The sequence below is a fragment of the Polyergus mexicanus genome, unplaced genomic scaffold (genome assembly GCF_030449975.1).
Source record: "Polyergus mexicanus isolate NDT 795.1 unplaced genomic scaffold, iyPolMexi1.0 SCAF_16, whole genome shotgun sequence".
Classification (NCBI taxonomy): Eukaryota; Metazoa; Arthropoda; class Insecta; order Hymenoptera; family Formicidae; genus Polyergus; species Polyergus mexicanus.
The window spans coordinates 3,116,752-3,134,231 of NW_027223336.1; the positions used below are offsets into that span (position 1 = coordinate 3,116,752).

At 32.3% G+C, this 17,480-nt stretch overlaps 2 protein-coding genes across 5 annotated transcripts; one reads left to right on the top strand and one right to left on the bottom strand.

Annotated features, from left to right (window-relative positions):
• Positions 1-2,268: 2,268 nt before the first annotated feature.
• Positions 2,269-5,265, top strand: LOC138940183 (protein BCCIP homolog). 3 transcript variants are annotated; one of them, XM_070308799.1, is made up of 4 exons: positions 2,269-2,278; positions 3,378-3,510; positions 4,048-4,302; positions 4,417-5,265. In XM_070308799.1, the coding sequence occupies exons 2-4, from the start codon at positions 3,400-3,402 to the stop codon at positions 4,954-4,956; spliced, it is 906 nt and encodes a 301-aa protein (XP_070164900.1). In that variant the 5' UTR covers positions 2,269-2,278; positions 3,378-3,399; the 3' UTR covers positions 4,957-5,265. The 3 variants fall into 3 exon arrangements, with proteins under 3 accessions (XP_070164900.1, XP_070164899.1, XP_070164898.1); XM_070308798.1 differs by lacking the exon at positions 2,269-2,278 and adding an exon at positions 3,213-3,311; XM_070308797.1 differs by lacking the exon at positions 2,269-2,278 and having other exon boundaries at positions 3,318-3,510; positions 4,417-5,264.
• LOC138940177 (shootin-1) lies at positions 5,147-16,652 on the bottom strand. 2 transcript variants are annotated; one of them, XM_070308786.1, is made up of 11 exons: positions 16,579-16,652; positions 16,093-16,255; positions 9,481-9,911; positions 7,766-7,879; positions 7,588-7,682; positions 7,313-7,469; positions 7,017-7,145; positions 6,792-6,937; positions 6,013-6,544; positions 5,850-5,908; positions 5,147-5,637 (listed from the first exon to the last, which is right to left on the bottom strand). In XM_070308786.1, the coding sequence occupies exons 3-11, from the start codon at positions 9,902-9,904 to the stop codon at positions 5,494-5,496; spliced, it is 1,800 nt and encodes a 599-aa protein (XP_070164887.1). In that variant the 5' UTR covers positions 9,905-9,911; positions 16,093-16,255; positions 16,579-16,652; the 3' UTR covers positions 5,147-5,493. The 2 variants fall into 2 exon arrangements, with proteins under 2 accessions (XP_070164887.1, XP_070164886.1); XM_070308785.1 differs by lacking the exons at positions 16,093-16,255; positions 16,579-16,652 and adding an exon at positions 13,316-13,489.
• Positions 16,653-17,480: the final 828 nt, after the last annotated feature.

Below are 17,480 nucleotides of genomic sequence, written 5' to 3' on the forward strand. Positions count from 1 at the left end.
TTGTTTGCTAGCTACTTTACATTTCAGATAAACACTTTCTCTATAAGTCTCAAGAGACACGAAACGGCGCATAGTAAGTCCTAATGTAAAGCGCGTTTAAGCGCAGCTTACGATGCGCACGTAACGGCTTAAAGCGCGCGATGATGTATACGGAGTAACGCGTCCAAGCGCCGTTAAAGGGGTAATCATTATAAATCGTTCTGAATGTGTCCCCAAAACGTGATCCGCGAGAATTGACAGACCTTTATTCGCGTTACGTCCGACTAATAGAAATAAACGTCGGTTTGTTTCTCACCCGTTGATAATTATTTTCCTTCGTTCGTCGATGATGCTTTTTTTAATAACTCTGATACATTTATTCGTCATATGATGAGCGAAAATTTATTTTCTAAAGTCATCTGAATAATGATTCTCATATCGTATATCTTTCCTTCTTATTTTATAAAATAGAAAAATATTAAAAAAATATTAAAAATATAAATATTGAATTTTTTTAATCTAACACTATCGCGCAATTATCGTAGCAAATTTCGGCGTTAAAATAAATATATTTACCATCGAAAATGGATAAGACGGTAAGAATCACCGCAAGTGGATTTATCACAGACTTTCCTTAAATAATGATATTATCGGTTTCTTATTTCAAAGACATTGAAAGAAAGTTTAAGACACAATTTATGGACATTATTTTATAGCCGATAAAACTTTGATTTTCTTGGATAAAAACGAGCCTTGTATTTCGAGTATATTGAGAGTTATCTTATATAATTCCGCAAATTGAATGCGGACGATTTATGAGCAAACTTGTCGAAATATGATACATATGTATATAACAATATTATATCGTACCATTTCGCGCGTAAACAACACGTAAAATTATCATAACACGAAATAGAACGAGGCAAAAAAGAGAATATTTTTTCCCTGAATCTTTCGCACAAAAATTGAGCTCGTCGATAAACGTTTTGCGGGAGCGAATATTCCCGATGGAAGCAGGAAATGTAAAGTAGACAGTCCAAGGCAGGTGAGACAGCTACGCTATACGAAACGAGCGCTAAGAAACATCGAACAGCCAAGAACCAGAAGCAATTGTTGCAGTCGGGTATGAATAAAGGTATTCGTGTTTTCGCGCGTGCGTGTGCGTGTATGTGTGTGTGTGTTCGTGTTGCGTAAAATACGGCGTGTGTACGCAAGTTGTGTGCGTATCACCCAGACTTTAACGAAATGTGTCGAAACATCTATTCAGCCGAACACATCTAGAAGGTAACCAGCTCCGCTGTGATCGCGAGACGTCGTCCCCTTGGTACGGTCCAATTTCCAATGTCGACATCGCGCGAAAGTGGCCCTTCACGCGTCTCTCCCCGCGCGCACGTTATCGGAAAAAAAAAAGGAACACGCTCGCTCGCAGGTGACGACGCTCTCGATCTATTCGAATAAAACACCAGAGGAACAAAAAACTGAGAGAAAATAAAGAGAGATAGAGAGAGAGAGAGAGAGAGAAGGAGGCGGGAGAAGAACGAAAAATAGAATAATAAAAAGATAGAAAAAAAGGACAGAGAGAGAGAGAGAGAGAGAGTGACAGCCATCTCACCGCCCGCCACAGCTCAAAGCACTCACTAAACGTCACGGGAGAGCGCGAACAAAAAGGACTGGCCGATTGACGATGATTGTTGTTGTTGGTCAGTGTCGGTCAATTATTGCCGTCTACGTCAGCGAGTGTCTATAGGTGCCTTGGGACGTGATTTCGATAACCTACAAAGAGCACTGGCTCCTCTCTCTCCCGTTTACGATCGCCCGCGTAGCGCCCGGACCGACGTACGCCGTGGTGCCACCTGACAGACTCCGGGAAATTCGAGAAAACGGCATTTCCTTCGGCCCATGCGCGAGAACTTTAATCGAATTTCGGGGAGTTGCAGCGCCGACAACGGCGGGGGCGGCCTCGCTTCGCTGCACGTGATCGACTCCGCCACCGGGAATTTGAATTTTGCCGCGCCTCCCGTTTCCCATACTCTCGCGGTCTCGCGTCGAGAACGCGTTCCCTCGATATTAAACAACCCACGCGCTAATCGGATCTCTTCCGTTCGGCTCCTTCTGCATATTCCTGCGATTCTCACCCCTCTCTTTTTTCCCCCTTTTCGAAGAGAGAATAAACCCACGTTTGATTATTTCGTGTAAAAAAAAATTTTATAAATTAAATACATACAATTTCGGGGCTCGGATTTTATCGATTATAAATACGCTTCTCCATCTTGGATTTACATCCTCAAACATATAATTGGTACTCCTCTCACATATTGTTATCAAAAACTCTCTATTATTTACGAAAAAAGATTTGTCCACCGCAATTTATTTAGTCTTTGTTCTCGCCTACGGTAATATAATCGGCAGATATAAGCCGACATGCTTTTGGAAAGTAAACTTTCCAATATATTCAAATGATTATCATATATATATATATATATATTAAAAGTTTCATCTTACATAAAGTAAAGAGTAAAGATATGATTGTCATTGTGCGTGTGCGTGCTCAACTCACCTAATGCGACTGCATGCTCGAAATCTCGCACCGTTCTCGCTGACACACTTTCCACTTGTACAAACATTAGACTTTCGATTGCTTTAACTCGAACAGGAGCACTCTACTCACTACTGTATGTTTAACTGAGCGAAAGCGCGATTTTTTTGCGCTCGCCTAATGCGCGAAGTTGGCGCAAAAAAAGACATGTTAGTAGCGCTACCTGACGGCGTATCTTGGAATTTCTTTCCCGCTTTTTATCCGTGGAGTAAAGTACGATTTACCGACGCAGAGTCCCTATAATAGAGCGAATTATAGAATAAAAGTAACAATTATCAAATCTCGAATAGTTTATCTATGAAATAAATTCTGTTTACTTTAAACTCTGTTTGTACACACATTGCAAGATTAAACATTTGCATTATTTAGAAATTAATCATATTACAAAAGTAATCATGCGTTTTTCGTACCTTGACAATCCTTCGTAAAATATCTTTTGCACTTTGACAATCCATCGCATATATTTTATACTCTCATATATCATATATATCTCTCGTATATCATATATATATTTTTTAGAATAAAAAAAAAATAATCCTATCTATTCTTCCGATCATTTCTTCCCTTTTTATGACAAATTATCACATAATTCCATGAGTCTATTCTTTATAACTGAACTGGCTGCACTAGCTCAGAGTTTATCTTTCTCCTTCCAACATGGAGAGAAAAAGATAAACTCTGAACTAGTGCAGCCAGTTCAGCTATAAAAAACAGACCCAATAACGTGATCATCCTTGTACGTTGTGTATAGTGTGTTAATACTTTAGTAAGAACGTGTGCTACGTGCGTTGCTGGTTTTCAGTACGTTATATTTGTACATCATAATGGCAGCGCCAGTGAAAAAGCGTGAGATTCAGCAAGAATTACACGACAATGAAGAGGATCGTGTCTCTTCCAGCAGCGAAGACGAAGAATACGAGGTCGCGGACGAACAGGTAAGAAATAATTACCGTATAAAATTATACCACGCGACATATCACTTTCACCGAATGAGCTAACCTCATTTTCGAACACGCGGTCTCTTTCTGCTAGAAATTTGTTTGATCGGCATTCAGTTAATTTTCACTTAATTTTCTCAATCTACACGATACATTGTGAGATAATGAAAATAATAAATCGCAACAGAGTAACACCTAAGCATGAGGTTACGCTTTAGATCGATTAGAGTGAATAGTCGTCATTCGACAGCCGAAAAATTATATATCACTGATTTAATATATTATAATGTTCTTATTTAAGCAAATAAAAGGTGAAATCTGAGTAGTATAGATTTTTGATAGATTTTTTCAAAAAACTTTTGCATAAAATCTGCTATATGTATAATAATATCTATATCGTAAAATATTGCATGCATAATTTTCATCAGATTATATTTTAACAAATATATTTTTGAGACAGATTTCTTGACTATAGAGTTTAAATATTATATTTGCAAACGATACAATCGGCTAAAATGCTGTAATCAATTTTAGGGAATGGAGCTTCAATTGGATTTTGAAGGCCGTAATCCACAAGATCCAGATTATCATGGAATTAAAACATTATTACAACAACTTTTTCTTAAAGCACATATTGATTTAGGTGGATTGACAGATTTGATAATATCTCAGAATTATGTTGGATCTGTTGTTAAACAGTCTGACGATATAGATGAATCCGATGATGATGACATTGATATTAATGATGTATTTGGTATTACGACTGTCATTAATGTTTCTGATAGGCAGGTGCGTGCAAATGTATGCGTAATGATATATGTGATTGTATTATACTTCTTAAAAAAATAACTTATTTCTAATTTCTATTTATGAATTCTTTCTAACAAAAATTGATCCTTTCAGAATGTTGCATGTATACAACAGCTTAGGGATTTATTGAAGCAATTAGCAGATGAGCATGCAACAGATACAGCTAACACTATGATAAAAAATGTGTTAGAGAATGACGCAGCGCAACTGGGTTTACTCATAAATGAGAGATTTGTTAACATTCCAGCCAAGATTTCAGTGCCACTCTTCGAAAACTTAATTTCCGAAGTGAAACGTGCCAATAGTAGAAATATGCCATTTAATTTCTCCTATTACATACTTATATGTAAACTATACAAATCAGAAGATAAAAAAATGGGGAAGAAGTCAAAGAGTAAAAATAAAAACACTGGCAGCGAACCATCTATATTGTGGAGTAATCCAGAAGAAGAGATTTTTGCAGAAAATGCGACTGTTAGTTTCGAATTCTCTGTTGAAGAAGAAGCAGACAGTGGTTTATCTGGAACATGGACTGAAACAGACGATGAAATGATACCTTATAGACGAGTTCTTCTTTTTGAAGCTTCTAAATTGCAATCCATATTTAATAAAATACAGAATCAATTTTCTTAACTGATTCTATAAACGGTATTAATATCAATAAAATGGCTGAGCCCACTGCAAAATTTTGTTACAACATAAACAGAAGATGTGCTTTTCAATTACAGTTTCTTTGATACCTACATATGATAAAGTGTAATTGCAATGGTATGTGCACACAATCTTTTTATAATATATCTTTTACACAGTGCTTATGCTACAAACTGTTTCTATGAATTTCACCCTTTCACATTTCTTTTTTCTTCTGTTTTTATATTTCTCTTATAAATTACACTAGCAAAATATCCATCAATTTTGTATTGAACTTCTCTCATTTGTGATTTCCGTATAGCAATATAAACATAACTTTTATAATTGAATAAATAGATTTTGTATGCATAAATTCAGATTGAGCAAGATAAATATAATATAAAACGCAAATGTACAAATGAAATAACAAGGATATATATCAGATTGTAAAAAAAACATTAATAATGTATGATTTAACTGATTTCGAGTATCAAATCTTTCTGGAATTACAGATTGTTTTCATTTAAGCAATATCCATCACTACAATGATGCGTCTGCAAACTTGAACGACTGCCTTATTGGCTTAGCTCTTCGTCTCATAGTACCGAGAATATTTAACATTTCAGAAACTGCTGGCGACGTATTTTCCGCTTGCCGTTTTTTCCGCTCCTCTTCTCTTTGTTTCTAAAATCAACATTTTATTCAAATGTATGCATATTAGAATCAATTATAAGTAATACTATACTTTATTCAAAAACAATAGAGAACATAAGATGTTCAAAAATATTTAACAATCAGAATTTAAAAAATGTTTGAGAGTTTAACGCTGTGTATGTGTGTTTTGAATATATTTATGATGTATTTTAGACATTTACATAGTCTGGCTTTATACTTACATCTGTATGTTTTAGCGTGAAACGTCCGCCTTTGATTTGATTGATAATATCATCAATAGCTAAAAATATTTGATATATATTATATCTCTGGTGACTGATAATTTTATTTGTGTACATAATAGAATAGAATAATTTATTTAACAAAGTAATGAATTGCATTTACCAGGTTGTGCAACCGCAGGTGTTTTTTTCGGTGTAATGCCAAGTATATTCTCCATATCACTCACAGCCGAACGCTCCGAGATCAATTTTTCTCTAGTCAGCAATTTTATCGATGATTGACCAGCCATTGATATCGGTAGTGGTGGGGGAGGAGGAGGTAACGGTGGCGGTGGCGGTTTCGAGACTTTCTCCTCTAACTCGTTGACTTTCTGCTTCAAACATCGAACAACATTCTCCAGCTCTTCCACCGCTTTCTCGGCCCTTTCGGCTCTTTGAAGAACAACCTCTAACTCGGATTCTGCAAGCTTTAGTTTCTCCTCGACGATTTCAAATTCTACATTCGATTCTTTCTCTTCTAGTTTCTCTTGTAATATCTGTACTTGGGAAGCATGATTCTGCTGTTCTTCTTCTAATAGTCTCTTTAAAGATTCCACTTCTTGTAGAACAGCTAATAATCTTCCATTCGGATCATCTCCAATCTCAGCCATTAGAAGAGCGCTTTGGTGTGCTAAGACGTTTCGTTCTTTTTGAACCTAAACAATCAAGTTAATCAGTATAATTTATAAAAATACTATAATTTTTAATATAATTTGATTTTCAAAACATACTTTCTCTACAATTTTTTTATAAACACATATAGTTTTAGAACAGTGTGACGAGAGAGGTTTACTTTGTAATAATCTAAATAATATTACATGCATAATTTTGTAAAGAAAATTATAATTAAGTTGTGCGCGACTAGCAAAATTAAATCAAAAATTGCAGGAATCAATGACCGACCTTTTCAGCTTCTATCTTCAGAATTTTCGCATTTTCTCTCTCACGATCACATTGTGTTTTCAAGGCTTGCACCTCTTCAGTTACCATTTTCGTAACTCTTTCCATATTTCCTTTGTAAAACTTCATTTCATTAATTTTCTCTTCTCCTATAATAAAGATGAATGCCGGCTTAGTATGTTTTATTTATCTATCACAAGATTATAGGATATATGGGATAGATTTTACCTTTTTGCCGGAGGGCTCTTTCTTCTTCCAACTGCGTGGTCAACTGTGTCACTTGCTCTTGTGCTTCGAATTCTTGAAGTCGCGCGGAATGAAGTTCTGTCTGAAACCGCGCTACCTCACTGCTCAGCTCTGAAAATTGATGTTTGATTTAAAACCGATTATTTTATCAACTTCGAATATCTCTTTTTTTTATACTCTTTTTATGAATAAAGCTATCATATAAAACTTAAATGATAGCTTCGTATTTTAATCTCACATCTTATATAGAGATGTGCAACAAGATCAATTGTACTGACCTTTCACCATTTGTCTCAATTCATCCAAATCCTCGAAACTCTGATTATCCACCTCATCGGATAAATCAAAATCCAACGATTGCTCCGGATTATTATGTAGAAACTTTTGCGCAATAATTTGGGATCTTCGCTTGAGTTCGCGGTTTTGTCGATACCACTAATAATAAAATTATTATTAAAAATATTATTTCAGAAAATAAAAAATATTATAGTTCTCTCGATTATTTTTCATAATACATTGATAAACATCGAGATTGTAACAGATAAATTATTACCTGAGACGCTTGTTGCATAGCTTTGTGCATTGCATTCGTTTCCACGTCATATTGACGTTTTAATTGTTCGTATTCCTTACACACTGCTTCCGAAACTGTAAAAAATTAAGTATGTAAGGGTTGATAGTAATTTTATAAAAAATTTGTTAAATTGTATGATTCAAAATTAAATACATACCTGTCCGCAATTTTAGCAGCTTGTGCTCCTTCTCTTCAACTTGCGATTGCAGCGTATTATTTTCTCTCTGCAATTGTTGATATTTTTTCTCCAAATCTGCGTGCTCTTTATTCACTAACACAGAACAGGAACAGATTATGACACAATGCAATAACACATAAAAAATCTCTTTTTTAAAATATTTTATATATCTATTTTTTATTATTAAATGCAAGCAGATGTGTAAGTGATGTGAATCAGTTAACAACTATCGTGATCAAGCCATCTGACAATCGGATTAGGATCATGTAAGAATGTAAAACTGTTGAGATCAATGATGACATCGTTCGTTTCTAAAATTCGTATTACAAGACAAAATGTTATTCCATTAACTAGCTTTATAAAGAAATATCATATAGAGTGTATATAATAGCCTTTTATTCTGTAAATAAATCATGAGAGATAAGAAATTTTTTACTATATATATAGTGGGTATATTAAAATTTGTGTTATTTTATTATTTTGCAAAGTTCTGATTATAGTATATTCTTCACCTATTGCTTATCTTTTCTTTTTCTCTCTTGTTGGCGTATTTCAAATATTATTTTTAAACATCCTTGATTAATCTCTGACGCATTGCGTTACATTATGCATGGATCGCTTATGAAACACTTATCGCTTAATTATTTGAATTATATTCAAACAACTTTAGGAAAGTTTTAGAATAGAACAACAGTTTATTCTTTAATTCTTATTCTGTTCATATAAACTTGTTCAATTGCCTCGCCGATAGTCGATCAATAGAATATAAATCGTTCTAAGAATTCTGCGAATAACCGTGTATCAATAATGTTTTATCTACGTCAATTTAAAATTCTATCGTGTTATAGATGGTGTGACTAATAGAACGTCATTGCCATCGTTTTACATACAGAAGTGAATCACAACACGATAATTCGACTATATATTCTGAGTCAATCAAATTATAATCTCTTGTGTACGCACTTTCCATTATTTATGAGTTTCTGTCGAGAAAAGTCTTGTAAAAAAATCGACGCCAAAACATCGCTCGGTTTATCATACCAAGACGCCACAAAAGAAATCGCAAAAATAACAAGAGAAATCTTGTTTTTATCTCAAATATAAACATTTATATATATGAATCGTTGAAAACAATCGTTTAAGTCACTTTCTTCTTAAGAAATATAAGGATTTATATGAAAGTGTCTAATATAAAATTATTTGATTACAACTTTTCTTCTTTATGATTTCACAATTTAAAACATTAATAAAATTGTGTGTCCTAAAAAAAATACACGAAAAATCAGTGTATATATGTATAATATATTTACGATATGTATATCGTTATCGAGACATCTTTCGATCATCGGCCTAATATTAGTAGGTAAATTTAAAACCCTATCCATTATCGATAAATATTAAGTCAATGATCTACTCGACAAATTCCGTATTTGTTCTTATTGTTATTGTCTGTTATCCTCTATTTGTTATACACAAATATCGATCATTATTTATTTTCTTTAACCTTTCCTATTATATTCAGTTATTCACATAAACATCGGATTAACAAAAAGACACATGAGCACGTACATTTTTATCAGTTATTTCAAAATTTAAGTTCTGGCAAAATTAGCCAGACAATTATCTAGGATTAATGTATTCGTTCATGTGATTGTTGAATTTATTTATCGCGTCATTGGACGTTTAATAATTACCAGCTTCGCTCTTTTGTAACAAAAGCTTCCGCCTCTTTTCCAAGTCGTCATATTTATTCTTCCATTTGGTCTCGATGAAGCTATTATCCCTGTTGAGCTTGAAGACGTCACTCGTTTTGTAATTGCTCACAGGCATCGTCTTGTCTTCAGAGCCTCGCACTTCAATGCTTGAAGTTGATAGTTGATTATTATTGCGCGATCTCAGCTGTACGACGGAAGCTTCAAGCTTCTCGAAAGACGCTCTTTGAGCGGCCACGGATCCGCGGCCAAGCCTCTCGAAGGATCCTCTGCGCTTTGGAGGACATCTTTCTTGGATCTTGATCGCAGCTGATACTCTGGGCACCGGAATGTGAGAATGAATCACACTCGGAGTCGTTCTCGGTGGCTCTGTACTCAGAACGATGTTGAATTCCGTCTTATTCATGACACAACTGTGAAAGTAAATGCACTTGTTAAACCATTTGATATTAAGCTTTAACGCTATTAGCGATAATGAAGTGTAATGAGGGATATTTCCTGATTAGGATAACGTACTTTAAGTTTCAAATATTATTTATAATAAATTTAAAAATTAATTATATATGCAATATCTGATGAAATCTATAAAGGAAATAATCAATATCGATGTAAAAAGATTTTTTATTATATTAATTATTATAATTATTATTGAAATAGTTATTAAAAATAGAGAAGATTTTCAACCAATATTATTGATTGAAAACTTTTTTATTTATAATTTATATGATCTTCTTTGATAACATATATTTTTTCAAGTGACACACACGACTCCATTATGGTATTAAATATCATGTGAAACGTAATATTTACTTTGATAAGTACATTTGATATATGTTCGTTGAGAATTATATGACATTTGACAAGTGTTAATTATACAGAGATATAAAATTCCAAAAACTTTCTTCGTGTACGTATATATTCTTTGCGGACAATATTATCGATTTTTTATTTCATCGATATTACATAAGCGACGTGCAAATAACGTGACATTTTTATATTGAATGATTTACACATAAAAAAAGATATATATATATATATATATATATATATATATATAAAGGTTAATAACATTTCTGAAAATAAACATATTGCTCTCGCCGCTGGCAGTCAAGTTCAAAATAGCTGCCATGTCAAAGTATTTTGCTCCTAATTCGGATTTCACGAATACGGAGACACTAAATTTATTCTGATAAGAATTAAATCATATTATTTAATTAAAAATCATTAAAATCCGTTATTTATCATTTTCAAGACTCGATATCAAATAGCTACAATAACAAGAAAAAAATATTATGTAAAAAATATTTACGTCAATGTTCTATAAACTGTTATAAAACATAATTAATTGATAGTAAAATATTATAACAATCATAGTTTATTAAAAATTATCGAACTATGAATAATAATTATCAGAATTACTATTAGATTTTTACATATTTATTTTATGTTATTTTACATAAGGAAAGAGAAAGAGAGAGACATTGATTAAAAAATATTCTTATCGTAATATCGCGCATTGTTCGCGTTCGTTCTCGCCGCAAAATACGAATTACTGGAACAGAAGTTTCTAAAATAGAATTCGTTCAAAAGTTTATTCGAGTTAGGTTTAGTCGCACGTGTTGAGCTTCGCGGGAGCCTCCCTCGCGGGCCATTTAAAGTTAATTCGTCGGAATGTGCGTCTGTGTCAGGGCTCGTACGACCCGTCGATCGTTAAACCGACATCGACGGTAGGTCGAATGTGTTTCGCCTGCTTTCTCTAACTGAAGATCCGCCAGGTGTTGCGATTGCTTCTCGATAATGTCGTGCATAATTACCGTTCTGGCTTCCGCTATGTCAACGCCTCTGTACTCACGGCTTCTTCTCACGAACGTGAAAGTCTAGCAAAAATTCGCGTGATCGAAGACGAGGGACAAAGCACTTTAATAGAATAGAGACAACCCTCCGCATTAGAATGCTTAAAGAAGTCAATTAGTTCTTTCAACGCTAATTATCCTTTAAATATATGCTAAAGCAGGAAAGGCGTTCTAATGTCAAAATCGATACTCGAATAAACAGGGACGTATTCTCAAAAAATGAATACTTTTATCTCGACAAATTTAGAAATAAAATTATTAAAAAATTTAGAAATAAAATTTTATGTAAATAAAACACAGATGTAAGAATTCTATTTAATGTTAAGTAACTATTTGAATAAGAGATGTGGATAGTAGTGTAACAAAGTGATACAGCTGTAGATTTTATTTTTTAATTCATCATTAGTTGACTGTATAAAACTTTGATATTATTACACGAAGAAATAAATTTTAAATTTTACATTTATCAGAGAAGATATGGAGATTTTTATGGAAATTACTCGTTACATAAATAAATATTTTATGTCCAAAGTAAGAAAATATTTTGAAATAGCGCGATTATACATATTTCATTCTTATTGATTGATTGACACTTGTTATTATTATTTTTTCTTATTCTAATTACAATGTAACTAGTGGCATTGATCGTTGCATCGTGATATAGTATGCTATGTAATTTTACATACAACATACACACACAAACGCGCAACATTAATACCAACTAACAGTGAGTAGCAAGCAAACTGTCTGATAAAATACAATTGATAGACCACGGACTTCTTATATATATATATATATATATATATATATATATATATATATATATATATCGCACTGTCCTACAAAAATGTGAAAAGTAATGCTTCTAGATAAAGTGTATCTAGTAGTGTGAATGACTCATGGTGGGAGGAATGATAAGTGAAGAATTTTTGGAAATTGTAAGATTGCAAGATATAATTGATAAATTAATAGACATTTAATTTTTTAGTTTGTTGCTGTTAACAGTTCAAAACTGCCAAATGTCCTTTTAACAGCAGATTTTCTTGCCAATTTGGAAATTGTGTTAGGATACTGTATATAATTTTGATATAAAAATCTATTTTTTAAAGTTCATTTATGTTATATCTTCTAACTCTCTCTCGATGGATTATAAATATATTGAAACGTCAAATTTTTGCTTAATAGTAAAAGATACTTCTTTTACTATTACACGAAATTAAGAACGTTTGTATTGTATTATATATAACGATAAGAAATAAAATAAATCGAATATTAAGAGATGAAATAAAATAAATCGAACATCAGGAATATATTCACGGTACTTCATGAATATTCACGTGATACAAAATCGATCTAAACACGATTAAATTTACAATTAAAGTAAGTAAATTTTATTTTTTTTATACCGATCACAGTCCGCTTCAACGACTATCAATTCACTCTCACTCATAAAAGCAATTTAAAACAAACACCCGAGTGAATTTTAATTATTGATCACGACGCACACTGTTGTAAGTATAATGAACTTTGGAGTCATACGTCAGAAAACACGAGAAGTCCTTTCACTTTTCCTCTTTTACATTAAAGAACGATGGCTTGTTTCATTATACGTAACACTAGATTATTTGAAAAATGATAGATGCAAAAGGGAGGGAAATTAATATTTAAAATATCTCGAATCAATTATGGAAAGAAACATTGAATTACATTTTCCCGAATCGAGATGAAAAATTTTAAATATAAATCGTGTCATTTTGTACAGTTTATAATATATTATCCTACATATTTATATTGATACAAGAAAAATAGCGTGTCGCAGAAATTTGTATAAAATGCAATTTATCTCGTTAATTATGTTCTGTTGTAAAATAAAAGTCGTGATTATAATTTATATTCAAAATAATAATGGATGTAAAGATAAAAAATATTTCTCTCTCACAAACAATAAGAAAGATTAAACTCACATTTATTCGATACACCACTAAACAAAGATAAAATAATTAATCTGTTGATACGTTCAGCACATTGGAACTCGCCGTGGCCAGAAACTCCAAAGTACGCTCTCACTCGCTCGCGTTCGCAAGCGTACTGATTCCCCTCGTTGTAACGTTACATTATCGCGGCACCGCGAAAGAGAGCTTCGGGAATGCGAGAGTGTCGTTTCCTTAAAGTCAGCCGACCCCGGGCCCCGGGCGTGCGCGCACGCATACTCGACGCACCTTCCGTAGAATGTGCAACGCGGTATTTTTTGACATGTAACATTACTCGGCGATGTAGTGCGTTTTATGCGATTCGGCTAACATAATCAGAGAGAAAGAGAGAGAAAGAGATAGTGCTAGAGAGCGGTGAGTAGCATATCAAATCTTATTAAAAAAAAAAAAAAACTATTGTAAAGCAATATGCTTTGAATATAAAAATAAACAAGAAAGATAATTATATACGCTCAAAGACTTGGCAATGTAAAATGTAAATGCCACAGATATTTTATTATATCCTTCTTACTTTTTAAGAAATTACTTGCTTCACAAATAAATAAATAAATAGAACATGAATCACACAGGTATGCCTTTTTAAAAATAACGATGAATAACGGTATTTATTTTTCTTAGCAAAGCAATAAAAGTTCTTATTGACCGATGACCCTTGCATTTGATTGAGTCATTCATCGATTAAAGAAAAGAATCTTTTATTCTTCTGTTCTTACATTCCGATACAAATAACTTAAAAAATCGGATAATTCAGAATATATTTTCGACGCGTGTTTGAAAGGAATTTACGCAGTTAGTCAGCAGCTGAACACACAGAAAACGTATATAGAGTCATATATATAGAGTAAACGTATATTACAAGTAATGAATAAAAACTCATATATTTATCTGCAGAATCGCTAGAAGATTTTACAGATCAATATCTAGAGAGAATTTGAACGTTTGCCAAGCATAAAAAAGGACAATAAATTGTGCGGATGTCTGCATGAAATCGACAAATGGCAAAATTTACACCGATAATGAGATAATTAAATCTATATAATATATTGTATAATAATATATAAATTATGTCTTTTCTCCTTCTAACAAAATTAATGGCAATTGTTACTTCTATCGATAAATTATTCTCATGTCATTTAAATGAGAATCTTTATGAGAATAAATTATCGAATTGAATTATAACAATTGAACAAATTGAATTATAACAATGTAAAATTTTAGAATAATAAATTTAATTTGAATGTTAAATCGGGTGCAGTCTGTTACAATCTTTATCGTATACAGAATACAACATTGACATATATTATAAACACAAACATTCTCCAGATATATCCATGTCGCTTTCTTTGCACAAGGTCGATCTTTTAAATTCTACAAAAACTTTTATCTCGGCAACAAATGGCTTAATCGCGATAAAAATACAGGTGCGAATCTTAAGCGATATATCATAGATAGAGCTTAGAAGAATTCTGTCTAAAAAAAAAAGGTGGACAGCAACTCTGCATAATTATGATGATAATAGTCTTATCCCACATAGTCTCGTATGCAGCTGCATACATAGAATTGCGAAAGTATATATATGTATGTGTGTGTGTGCTTAATATACTTTGTGTACGTTGAGTCATTATTTCTGCATAATCCTCCAGCAATTCTTTGTCCCGTATAAGTCGCTACGGAAGCGCATTGTTGCCGCGGTTTCGCACAAATTATCATAAAGAAGATGTAACTATATATATTATATATATTATACACACACACACACACATACACACACATATATATATATGTATATATAATATATATAATATACATATATAGACACATACTTATGAATTCTATACTTACATACTAAAACTGTTAAAGTATGTTCTTCTTTGTGGTGAATTTTTCGTGATATATCTTTTCTAGAAATTTATTTATTAAGAAGAAATTCTGGGGGGGGGAGGTATAAAATATGTAAAAAATTCTTATTATTTATTTTATCTGTTTTAAGATTTAATTTGAACTTTTCGTGTGTGAAATATATTGTAATCAAATTTCGATCTAAAGTAGTAGTTAGAAACTCGCTTCACAATAATGATAAAAAATGATGTGCAAGCATTTGAATTTTCAGAACAAAGTAATGTGATTCCGAAACATTTTATACATCAGACAAGAAGTTCAATATTATGAAATGACAATTCAAAAACCGCAATTATGATGTTTAACGGGGTTCGTTATGAATAATCTATCTTTGTGCTTCAGAAAGAAAAAGAAAGAAAGAAGAAAGAGAGAGAGAGAGAGAGAGAGAGAGAGAGAGAGAGAGAGAGGTATATCTATGTTATAGAATAGAATATTAAGCAACTATGCAGAAGAACGAGCTATGTATCACACGCGTATAAAATCTATAGCAAAAACTAAAAGAAGGTGAATCTTATTTTAGAAGGCACTTGAAGAAGACAAAGATAAAACATAAATTCGGTTCCTCTGTCAGGATTTGATATTGAAGGATCTTCTTCTCCTTCTAACATAATCAATTATTTTTAATCATACGTGCATGTTTACTAATGAATGTTTACTAATGTCATCTATATTTATTAATTAATTTATATATAATTTATAAAAATTAAATACAGCAGTATATTTTTATATTAAAAAAATCTAACGAGGAAACTTCAAAGAGGACCATGAAATATTTCTCACGTACTTTCGACAAGGATTAATAACAATAAAAATAACAACGCGTAAATTATACTATACGTAAATCGGCGTACCTTTCACGACCTTGAATCGCACTTTTGATCGTTCGCAGTGTCTCGAATTATGCACATTGTACCATCATTAAACAGCTTTATTGTCTAGAATCATCCTTCCCTGCTTCCCTCCACAACCATAGAGATGCATGACTCATGCTCATTACTCGTATAACGGGTGTCCCTGTGTTTCGTGGAAATTGATAAGCGAATTGGACTAAGATTACATCAAAGAGGACAGAATATTTCAAGTTACATGATTCGTTTTGGCACATAAATATATATATATATATTCTTTATTAATAGCAAAGATTGCGCTCCAAATCAGGATGTTGTGCTCTTACTTTTAACTTTAATTGTATTTAATTTTGTGTCCTCTTTTCTGAAAAATTGTTTTAATTTTTATCCTTTCAAGAGAGATTTCAAATTATAATCAATTATAATAAACTAAGAGCAAAATAGTACAATTTTTAGACAACTTAGACAACTTATCTTCATATTACCTACATTTGTATAATGATCAGACATAGTATTACGGCGCTATTACGTGTACTGCTACTTGCTCGACCGGAGATTCGTTTTTTACAAAATGTTCCTCTCTCCTTTACCAATGATACAATGCACTTCCTGAGCATTGCATGATGTAATATAATCATTTTATGATGGCTGAAATGAGGAAATGTATACTTGTAATTTGCAATGTTCCTTTGAACGTTAATTGCATTGTCGTTATTAAATAATCACTCAGTAAACTGATATTTTTCTGATATATATTACATTTTTGTTACACATATTATATCTTTCAATACATATATGTATCATCTAATTGTGACATATGATACCAATGCGAATTATTTTAACAGTTTTATGTCAATTTGAAAAATATATCTGGACTTTCAATAGAATAATTTTAACACATAATCATTGTCATTATCGAGCGTCTGACGTAAATATATATTTTTATCATTAATGCAGTTTACTCATGTGACTTTATATACCATAGAGAATTTCATAATACATTATTTATAAAAATTTAAAATTCATGTAATTTAATATCCAACCAGTATATTTGATTAATTTACCAATTTCGCCTGATGCATGATATCAGACGCGTGACTTGCTCTGAAGCGGAATTCAATTGTGTTGTCAGACAAATTCACGCATACGCCGTAATGTAAATGTGAACCCACAGGGGTATCAGTAGCGTGCGTACTTCGTGGAATAAAAGTTGATTAATACAATAAGTAGAATACATTCCTAAAGTTTAATCCCTTATTTTAGAAATACTCTAACATAGTATTAATAACATAGTATTAATGATATACGTGCTTAAAATGTATCACACATTTTATATATCAATAACATAAATATTGATAAAAATTAGAAGATTTATGGAGAGTACCGAGAAG

Coding starts and splice junctions, on each gene's coding strand:
- LOC138940183 (XM_070308799.1), top strand. CDS start 3,400: ATGGCAGCGCCAGTGAAAAAGCGTGAGATTCAGCAAGAATTACACGAC. Junction 3,511..4,047: donor ACGAGGTCGCGGACGAACAG/GTAAGAAATAAT, acceptor AATCAATTTTAG/GGAATGGAGCTTCAATTGGA. Junction 4,303..4,416: donor TTAATGTTTCTGATAGGCAG/GTGCGTGCAAAT, acceptor TGATCCTTTCAG/AATGTTGCATGTATACAACA.
- LOC138940177 (XM_070308786.1), bottom strand. CDS start 9,904: ATGAATAAGACGGAATTCAACATCGTTCTGAGTACAGAGCCACCGAGA. Junction 7,683..7,765: donor GCTGCTAAAATTGCGGACAG/GTATGTATTTAA, acceptor AATTTTTTACAG/TTTCGGAAGCAGTGTGTAAG. Junction 7,470..7,587: donor CTATGCAACAAGCGTCTCAG/GTAATAATTTAT, acceptor TTTTATTATTAG/TGGTATCGACAAAACCGCGA.